Source organism: Bacillus rossius, chromosome 15, assembly GCF_032445375.1.
Source record: "Bacillus rossius redtenbacheri isolate Brsri chromosome 15, Brsri_v3, whole genome shotgun sequence".
Taxonomy (NCBI): Eukaryota; Metazoa; Arthropoda; class Insecta; order Phasmatodea; family Bacillidae; genus Bacillus; species Bacillus rossius.
This window is the reverse complement of record NC_086342.1, coordinates 21,156,004-21,167,308: the sequence shown is the minus strand read 5'-3', so window position 1 is coordinate 21,167,308 and position 11,305 is coordinate 21,156,004. Positions and strand designations below refer to the sequence as shown.

General features: G+C 36.9%; 1 protein-coding gene across 2 annotated transcripts in view; it reads right to left on the bottom strand.

Annotated features, from left to right (window-relative positions):
- LOC134539333 (protein O-GlcNAcase) overlaps positions 1-11,305 on the bottom strand; it is a 55,003-nt gene that overhangs the window by 7,990 nt on the left and 35,708 nt on the right. For both annotated transcript variants that reach the window (XM_063381266.1, XM_063381267.1), the window contains 4 exons: positions 10,997-11,082; positions 7,033-7,229; positions 6,006-6,201; positions 2,489-2,648 (listed from right to left, as the gene is read on the bottom strand). In XM_063381266.1, coding sequence (XP_063237336.1) covers positions 2,489-2,648; positions 6,006-6,201; positions 7,033-7,229; positions 10,997-11,082 — 639 coding nt within the window. The remainder of the gene's footprint in view (positions 1-2,488; positions 2,649-6,005; positions 6,202-7,032; positions 7,230-10,996; positions 11,083-11,305) is intronic.

Genomic DNA, 11,305 nt, shown 5'->3' with positions numbered 1-11,305 from the left:
GAAAAATTTTGTACCTTAAAATTAGAATGTCTCTTTGCCGTCAGGAATTTTATGCCAGCAATGATCTGTCTACCTATTCCAAGGTTTAAGGTTAGCTCAATAATACTTAAAACAATAAAGTTTTAGGCTAATTCAAAGAGTGTATGCTTTTCTGTTTTTTTTTTTAATTTTTTTTAATAACCAAATAATGAATCAGTCAACCTCACTCATATTTAATGTAGCAATAGATTTTTTTTATAAGGACCAAAATCCAAAACCCAAACTGAGAACTGAGGTTCTTGTATACAACTGAACAGACCAATAAAAGCCAGAAGCGAACAGCACTATTTTATACTTAGTATGAACAACGCATTAAAAAATACTCTGTAACTTTTGTGCTTCTCAAGAAACTCAAAACATTTTTGAGCAGTGCAGTACATACAGTTTTTATTTTTTAATTTTTTATCCCAGAGACATTTCGGATAACCCAGTTTTCAGTTAGCCGGGGTTTTACTGTACTATAAATGGCAGCACAGCACTAACACAACAGCTGTCGTCACTAAAACAATATATGGACACAGGGAAACCAGAACATCACATTTCATACAGGAAGTTAAGGTTTGTAACATCTCAAATCATTAGAAACCATGTTCAATCTAAGAGCACCAGGCAGGTACAAAGGAAATAATTTAGGTACACTTTCTTTCTTACTTTAAAATGTTGGTCATCGCTAAATGAGGACTACAATGCTGAGCTATCATGACTTATCGGCGAGCTATCAATATCAATATTGATATTGGACTATGCGAGCAAACTCTATATTAGTAATCAACTTAACCAAATATGATGTGCTGCAGATAAAGACTATAAGATTGAAAATGTCTTTGAAAGAAACTTTACACATCGCCAACTTTGTATTTCTGTTAATTAAATAAGTAACCAGTAATATTCTAACAAATATAATTTTATACGGGAAAATAAGTTTATGGGCAACATCTACAAGTTTTTTTTTCTCCAAACAACAGCGGGGCAAATATGCAAGTGTGAAGATAATGCAATAAAACATGGAAAATATTTCACGACATTTCCTCTTTCTATGGTCCGAATAATAATGGTGGCTATGTATGTGTGTACAAACTTGAAAAATTACAAAAAAATATTTAAAAAGGAACTGCAACGCATGCCGAGCATTAGCTAGTATATGTTACAAGTCATAAAATTCTAAAAATATATAACGTAAAAAAAACTTTCCTTTCATTGTTTGAAGAGAAGAGAAGTGTTTTAAAAATCCGAAATTTTGATATGAACCCCTCCGTTACACAAAATAATGTTTTTCAAAAGTGAAAAATGTGAGTTTGCACTTGAGACTTTCATAGGCAGCGAATAACTTAGATGATTTGGAATGTCATTTTCAAAACTTCCTTGCTGAGGGGGGGCTACAATTTTCGAGCGTTACGAAAATTCCGATGGCATGAGGGGAATGGTTAGGTACGTTGTGGGGGAACCGATAGAGGAGGAGACGATAGGGTATAGGTCGAAATGACGCAGCATACTTGCACACTTGCGTATGTATTTTTTTATCTGAAACCTCAGCAAAAGAGAATTGTGCTTCCTATACCTAATAATACAACAAGCAAGAAGTTTCACTTCTGTTGAGCGTGGACTCCACGCACACACACTTCTTGACTTGAGAGCATGTACCATATTTACTCGCATATAGGTCGCGGCAATTTTACCAGATTTGATGGGAAAAAAATGAAGTGCGACCTAAATGTGAAGAAAATTTTTAAAAATATTTGAGGAATTTGTTTTGCAATATTTTGCTTTAAAATGCGAAAAAGACGTTTGTATAGGTATAGGCAAATTTATTTACAATGTACACATAGTAGTTAATTAACAAAGCAAATTTTCATAACAAGAAATCAATCACACAAAAAATGGTAAACGAAGGGCGATGTTGCACCTGGATGGCAAACAAGTAGAAAAAGGGAAGGGGAGAAGCAATGGTTTCCCCAGCCACTATCTTATGTGTGTCGGGAACTACATCACGCGTCAGACCAATCGCACGTTTAAAACGAAAACCGCTGTAATTATAAAAAATCATAGCAGGCCTTTTTTATTCGTAATTAAATTTACTACAACTTTTAATCTGTGCATTTTTTTTCAATACAAAGCACTGTTTTCGAGTTACAGTCTACAATTAAGACTTTTTAAGAAGTCAGGAATCTAACTTGACTTCAATTTTCTATATTCGGTTTATTACGAGTACTTGTTGCTACAACAATTTATCACGCCATCATCAGCTCTCGCAGTAGCGGAGTTTTACAGTACTACCCGTTAACTCTTCCGTGCACGGCGCGCCGGCCGTTCGCGTCATTAAATTACGGGTGCGACCTATATGGGGAGGAGGGGGGGGGGGAATCTTAAATGCCAAATTCGAGACCTCAAATTATGGGTGCGACCTACATGTGAGTAAATACGGTACGTATCGCAGCACGGCAGCACGTACCGTTGGCCCTGAGCGCGGCGAGCAGGCAGGTCATCACCCTCTTGGCCACGCTCTGGTCCAGCACGCTGCACAGCAGGGAGCAGCACAGCACGGACGGGTGCTGGGCGTGCACGGGTTCCGGAACCTCGCCCTTGAACGCGTGGAACCACGACACCAGCTCCTGCAACATCGTCCCGGCGCGGGTTGACACATCACGTCCCTCTCGTGGTTTTGTTTTTACATTAGTTCACGTCTAACTACCAGTGGCGTAGCCAGGATTTGTGTATGGGGGGTGTTAAGAAGCATGCCCCCCCCCCCCCCCCACCAGTATTAAAGAGGGGGGTCCGGGGGTCCTCCCCCCGGGAAAATTAGGATTTTAAGGTGTAAAATAGTGCTATTTAAGCAGTTTTCGGTACTTAAATTTAAATATTGTATTGGTAAAAATTTTATTAATTTTAATATGAAATTTGTTTGAGCGATGAATAAGAAATTAATTAAAGATTTGGTGCTAAGGGGAGGGGGGGGGGGGGGGGTGTTTGAACCCCTAAACACCCCTCCCCTGGCTACGCCCCTGCTAACTACTCATAACAAAAATAAATTGCAAGTAATTATGTGCATGAAAAACGTAAAAATTAGTAACTAATAACAGTTGCAAGATTTAAAAAAAAAAGGTACAATTTTTTCCAATCTATTTAGTACATGCATTAAGTTATGATAAAAAAAACTGATTATTTGAATGATTTTAGTTGCATTTTGGTGCATAGTGTATTAACTTGCATTTCGGTGTTAGTGTAATGACATGCTCTGCGATGTTATTTCATTTACTGCAATTCACAATCTAATCTTGTCCCAACCAATCTGGCGATCCCTGAAGAACAAATACACACTATTCTCGACATTGGGGTCACTAAAGGCGATAAGGAGCGACCAAACGACAAAGCACTGACGAGAAGACCCACCAGATCACGGCAACATCTGTCGGGTTCCCCCACGTGCGGGGTATGACCTGCCTGGAACCGAACCCAGAACACCTTTATGGCTCGTCTCACACGCCATGTTTATATTTTTAGGAATTAGTGCATGATCCAAAATAATTCGACTAAATTGTATTAAACGGGCTTAACCATTAACTGATAGACATGAAAATGTTGTCCGTTAATAATCATGGGGAAGTTTGTAAATTAAAAATTTGGCGCTTAAAAAATTACCAATATCCGTGCTAAGAAACACTCAGTTTGACAACTGCCCCAAGATGTGCATCATTACTGTAATGAGACATGTAGCCACTTCAGTACAAAAAAAAAAAGCAGCAGCTTTGAACAAAAATCTGTGTTTTGTGTTGTTTTGAAAACTAAAAGCAGCTTATACATGTTTGTTTTTCATGTGTGACAGTTTGAATAAACATAATTTGAGTCCCAATTATATATATATGTAAAATTAACTTTGTTCAGAGGAAATGTGTTTATCTGAAACTGACTGTATTCTTAACGGTAATTCTTTGGGGGATTTTATGAATGTTATCTGTATGAAAACCTGCTCCTGATCTTTGAACTCCACGAATGGGTCGGAAGCAAGGCATAAGACATCAAAATGTAGGGGATGGCAAAGAATCAAAACAAGCCTTTATTCAGGAAAATATGTCCGTATATCTCTTAAATGTCTTACCATTCTTTACAATTGAATTAATTTTTGTCATTGCCACGGTTGTGCACATAGGCTTAAAGGTGACTTGGATACCAACTCAGTGTTCATACAGTGTACCTGTATACCAAAAAATAATGTTATTCTGAATACAATGTGACCACCAACTTTTTGACTAAGAGTTTAATAAAACTACCTACTCTATGGAGTGTAAATCACAAATGAACACATTAAAATTAAAATTTACTTGATTTATTAATTTCATACTATGTTTACTAGAGCTTTTCTGCACTTTCGTCAATAGAGTGATTTACAAGGGATTTTTTTTTTAAACAGCAAGCATCAATTAGACAAAAACAAAAACATTGAGTTTTATGACTGTAGTTCAAAACCCATCGATCAGAGAAGAAATCCAATATACAGTTGTCTAGTCACCTTGAAGTGAGGGGCGAAGCTGCCTGGGCTGACAGCCACCATGAAGAGAAGCAGAAGCAAGAGGAAGGAACCCAGCAACACTTCATTTAACTCTCTCTCTCCTTCCTGGCATTCCAAAGTGTTACCGTGTTTCATCTGTCACACCTCTCCCCACCCCCCACAAATAACATCTCTCCTCTCCCACCCCCCCTTCGCCCTTTACAAGAGTCCAAAAAGTAGTCTAGTTCTTCAATTAAGAGCAGTCTAAAGTAGCCCAAGAGACACAGTTAAGAGGCAGAGCATACCGTATTTACCTGCGCATGGGTCACACATTTTACGCTGATTTTTTGTTTACTAACATGTACTGCAACCCTTAGAAAATTTTCTTCTTTTAGGTTAAAAAAAAATTAGCATTGCACTGTGTGTTTGTATATGTGCGTAAATAACTAGCCTGTGAGGTTTATAATAAATATGTGATAAGTATAAACAGTTAAATTAAAATATCTCAGCAGTACACGCAAAAAATCACAAACTGTGCCGTTATGCAGCGTCTGCAGCTACCTGGCCGTCGTCAGTAAGTGATGTGGCCATCTGCCACCCTGCTGGCGTCTGGCAAGAAGGAAAATCTAAAAATAAACCAGCCAGAAAAAGAGGAAGAGGGGTGTGTGAGTTCATGCATGTGGCCATGCATGGTTCTCCCTCCCTCTCTCATTTTTATAAATGCCTGTGAACTGGCACCTTACACAATCATCACATCTCAACAGATTTTTGTGACACACCTGTATCCAAATACATTGTTTTGGGCGCTTTGCACTGACACATACCAAGATGAAACTGTTGGAAAGGGTGAAACTGCTGTAAAGGATGTGCTTGTTTTTATGACAAAAAAAAAATCGTGCGGTGTGCTGTCTTCTCCATTTTGGGGAAGGGGATGAGTAAAAAAAAATACAATAGGCGGGAAAGGAAACACCAGTATAAAATATAGTTTTCTTAGGCCATAAAGGATGAATAAGGGAGACAGAGAAGAGCCGGTGCCGTGTTTTTTATGGCAATAAGTTGAGACACTGACCATATAGACATTTTTAACTTGTATTCTACTGGAGACAGATACATGGTCCCGCCAATATTCAAGGGCAACGCTTACCGTAAAAATGTTGGATTTTTTCCCCCTAAATTATAGATGGGACCCAAATGCAGGGGTGAATCTTCTGCGGGTAAATACAGTAATTTTTCAACTGACCTGTTTACACTGCTAATTAAGTTCTTCTAGTTTGTGATTATAGCATTACCCCCCAACTTTTAGTTTCAGCATTTTGGTGAAAATCATCACATTATTTGAGGGTAAACAAGGCAGTTTTACGCCACGCAGAGACGTTGGGGTCAAACCCACGACCCTTGCCACATGAGCGTGACACGTCAGCGATCATGCACCGAAGACCCAGTTTGCTTTTCATTTCAAAGCTCTAGCTACTCGTGCACTTACGTCAGTCTTTGATGATTCCTGCCCGTCTTCCTTGGTTCTGGGGTACTTTTCGCACATCTCCGGTATCCAACTGAGCTCGAGCTTCTTGTAAAACTGCTTGGCGTCTAGCGCCGCGAGTGCGTAGCCCACCAGGCCTGCCTCGTCTTCGATGACGAAGCAGAATTCTGAGCTCAATGTCAAAAACCCACCGATCAGCCTACGGCAAGTAAAACACTCTTCAATTTCATGTTCAACACAAAAAAAAAATCAAAGCAAATCTCAATCATTTTTAACACAAAAATTTTACATTCCAATTTGCAAGCAATTTGAAATTTAAAGTACACTACTTTAATTTTAGGGAGAAAAAAAATAGACATTTTAAAGATTATGGTTATCCATGTTTCTAGTGCCAGCAACAGCACAAACAAGAATAGTAGCAAAATTTCTACAGTATTATCTGTTGTGTTATACCATAAATTCCAATAAATTGTAGAGAAAAGAAATCTTTAATGGCCCTCTTAGTTAAAAGTAAAAGTTTTGGTTGGGGGAAACATGAGCAACCCCATAAAGAACACTTGTTCGCGGCAATGTCCGCCACATTTCTCATTCGCAAAAAAAAAACTCAGTTTGACCTCGCCAGGAATCAAACCTGTATCACACTGAAGAGAAGTCAATGATCTGAATGTACTTATAACAGAATATTTTTAAGATACATTAAAATTAATGCAATCACCCACAATTTCTCTTCAGTGGGAGGGATAGGAAAAGGAAGATATCATTTTGGTTCCAACAGTTTACAGGCCACAACAAATTTCTCCGTATGAATTTCAAAATTTGGTCTTGTTATAACAACATAGTATCTAATTTAATGGGCTGCCTGAACTAAACAGTGACTAGCTGCTACAAACAGTTTTCCCTATGAGCTCATTGGAGTTAATTAATTTATTCAATTTTTGGAAATGACTATAGCTAGAATAACAATTTCCCCTTCCTTACGAGTGTCTTGAAAAATCATTGGAAGAACAAGCATTAAAACTATTCCACGTACTTATCTCCTGCAAGATTCGGATGATCTCCAAGCTGTTCCGTTCCATCCATGCCGTCCAGACACGTTTTCCGACAAACGTCGTATATCTGTGTCTCGTCGGACGGCAGGTATGGACGGATCGTGTATATCTTGCTGCTCGGCACGTCAGGAGGTTTGTACACGAACAAGTCGTTGCCAGAATCCACAGGAATCAAACGCTGCAGGCGAAAAAGCAAACCTCACGTTGATTGATAAAAAAGAATAATTCAAATTCAATGTGAAATACACTGGAATCTACATGCACTGTAATTATAAAAACAAATATTTCCTAATAAAATTTTCTGCAAGTTATAACAAGTTGGTAAATTTTTTTTTAACATTTAAGAACAAAAAAAAAAAATTATATTGTTTATCATGTATGTATAAAAACACACTTGGTTCACAATCAAACAAACACGTTACTAATATACCGATTCTTATTCCGATCCACACATAACAAAGATACAGATTTCACGGGCCACCAGTTGAAGTACATATTAAACACACTTTTAGTAAGATCTGAAGCAAGACACTTAATTTTTCCGTTAACCCGACCTGACTAATCTTTAATCGCCAATCAGCCAGAAACTATATGTACAGGTATACAGTTACCTACAGGAAAATTTCCCAGCCATTTGCTATAAAGTTTTTAGACTAGTGCAAATTGAGCTGCAGGTACCCACAAATGCACTTCTGTGCTAAGCTGCAATTACAGCGGTTCAGTTATGACATACCCTCCAGCATTCTTACAAGTTTTGATTCTTTGTCTTTCTCTCCATTACATAAACCTTTTAAACAGTGATGGATCGAATCCACCTTTTCCCAAATCAAAATCTCTACTTTGTTTCATAAAAAAAGTTACTTGAATTTAATTGATATATAATGTATGAGCAAAAAAAAAAGTAAATGAGTTTAAAAAATGTTTAAACAAAAAATAATTTTTTAAGTGTAAAAATCGTATTTAAATGTTCAGGATATATACACTATAATTTTACACAAATATTCCCTGTAGTGCTAAACTATAGCTGGTAGCAAACACAAATATTAATTTGATAGATTAGGTAGAATTAAATAACGTACTCTTTGTTAACCACACAGTGCTAGTGTTAGAATTTCTTAATTTCAACCCCACCAAATATTTTACTTTGAATTCCCCCCCCCCCCCCCCCCCCCTTCAAAAACAAATATCAAATACTAAAAATTGATGGTACAGTACTTACAGTTTGACTAGCCCATCCCTAGTTTTAAAACTTAATTAAATAGCAGAACAGTTAAAAAAAAAAATTCACGATATTGAAACATTACAGCCGTGCAGAGAGCGAGTGGGTTTTCTCAGGATACTCTTGTCTCCTCCACCCACCCCTGTCCACGCATCAAACACCATTCTCTTCTCACATGGGCAGAAAGGTTTGACTCTAAGGGAGGGCAGAACGGTGACACACTAGCACAGTCTCTCTATTCATCCCCATTGACTTGATTAAAAGCACAGAACAATTAGTGGACACTTCTTTACATCTTGAAATGATACACAATTACAGGATGTCTACAAATACATGGTGAATCAATCTCAGGATCTTTTAATAACATTTCCTTACTTAATTCACAGTGTCCTTTTAATTAAATGAGTTAAACTTAATACAAAATAAATCTACTATTTGCAAAAAATTTTACTGAATTTTTTGCCAGAATGCTAAACATATTCAGAAATAATTTCCACAAAATGATTTAAATCAACCGTCTCGAACTACTGATGTTTAATGTATGACTATAAACTGAAGTTAAACATCAAAACAAAATGCAAGCTAGCAATAGGCTGCTTGAAATTAAAGTTTTGTAACTTTTAGCATAAAAAACTATTTCAGGACATTTTCTAACCAGTTTTTCCATTTTATTACTTTTTCATAACTTCCACGACATGTAGGCACCCTGTGTTAACTCATTTTACAATCAAAATATAAACCTTACTTACCTTCATTAAAAATAAAAAGTCTACAAGCATCTATTTAAATTTAGCTACTATAACTGGTCTTTAAAATGTTTTACAAATGGTTTCATAACAAAATGCTTATAGTTATTATATTATTTCATGAGCTAGCTTTAAAATTACTCAGTTTTTTAAATAAAATGTAATTTTAAAATATTCATTTACAACTAAAAATTAAATGTAAAAATTGTAAATTAGTATTGTGAAGACTTATGTAGTGTAAGCTTGTGGTTCTTTTGGACACCCATATTAAGAAAAAAAAGAATTCAAAACTAACCATAATGACAAGAAATTATATTTATAAAAGTTTTTGAACACAATACTTAAAAAATAAAAAAAATAATTTCAGCTTAAGGTGCACACATTATATACATAAGTTTAAATTTCACCATAAATGTTAATAATTTATTAGTGTTTCTAATTTAATTTTTGTATTCAACATAAAAAAAATTATCTGATCAACTACAAAAAATATTTGAAATCCTTAATACAACTACGTGCAATATGCCAAAATTTAGATGAATATTTTTTTTATTATTTGTTAGAACGGTGCAACTTTTAGTGTGATCTTTAAGAAAGCTACATAGTCCAGGGGAAAAAATCACAAACATATACTACAATATTGTAATTGCTATCCCGGGAATAAAAGTTTACAAACACATTCAGCTCAGGAACACTGTAAGCATCGGAGAAAATCATCAAACTTAAAGGAAATTTCAGTTCGGTAGCCTGTCGCTTTCACACGTTGGAGGAAACCATCAAACCTCAGGACATTTCAGTTCGGTGGCCTATCACTCCAGTACACAACCACAGCAGGCACTGTCGCACTTTTACTACCAAATAGTACAAACATCAGAATGCAGTGTGCAATTAATTTCCACTGCCTGATAGCGTGTTGGATGTTGTGAATATGTATCCGCGCAAAAAATGGGTGTTTCATTTTTTGTATTACGTACTGTATGCCTGCATACCTTGTCTTCCCAACTGATTTAATGTTCAAGCATTGGTTGTCAAACAGCAAAATAAATCATGAGACCACACTAAAAATATATTTAAAAAAAAAAAATCACATGTAAAACAAATTATGAAGGATATAAAATTCATGGTAAAAGATACCACAAGCTCACATAAAAAAAAAAAGCCTTGACATTGTAACGTACAGTACGTGATTACAAGGCTCGTTAGCCTCCAAGCTGGTGGGAAGTTTGTGCACCTGTAGACATAAATAAAAACACAGGTAACACACGGACATCTTTATAAGATATCCACAGCAATGTCTGTTCATTAATTAACACTCACATCAGCTGAATAAAATATCATCTCTGTTATGATCTAAGATGGACTCACTCCACTATTTATGACCATAGCATTTACAACATTTTATAATTATCTACCACCGATTAAGTAAAAAAAAAAATTACGCCAATCATCTAGCGATACGGAAGATTTAATATACCGAATTTCTTACGTTTCAAGCTATGATACACAACTTTGTACAAAGTTATCACAATCAAGCAGACAATCAAACATGTCCCATAAAATTTCATTTTTTAAATTTTTTTTTGGTCATAAATAAAGCTAGGAGGCATCCATCAAAAACCAAATTTGAGACCTACGCACAGCAGCAGCAGCAGCAGCAGCAGCAGCAGCAGCACTGCACAATGCACGCTTAAAAACGCCAGCGCACCGCCAACTGGCGAGTTTCACAGGGGGGTTAGAAACTACTACGCAGCGCCCGTGCATCGCCAAGCAGCATATTCACAGGGGGTTTAAAAACTGTGCATCGCTAACCAGCAAGTTTATCGGGGGGTTGGAAAACTACGCAGCGCCCGCGCAAAGGTAGCACATGCATGCATCTCGGTGTGAGGTACGCCGAACTCAAACGACACGTGTGTTGGACGGGAGCCGGACTCTGGCGCTGCAAAAAGAGGAGAACGGCAGCACTCGACATCAAATACCTACTTGCAGATCCGCAGTCAGTCCACCTCTGAACACCCAGGGCTCCTGCTCCCCACTCATAAACGTCTCTTTCCAGCCTTTGGAAAACCCTACACCAACCGGAAAAAAAAAAAAAAGAAATTAAGTTATTACCAGTCAGCTGTGCATCACATCGGACTACGAACATCTGAAACTTGCAATGCAATACAAGGTGGCGTATGCGTGGATTGACTCATTTTGGTAACGCATGTCGCCAACTGTACTGAATGAAAACACAACAAATGTATGAAAACAAGGAAATAAGGAATCATTCAAATTAAATTTTGAAGAAAA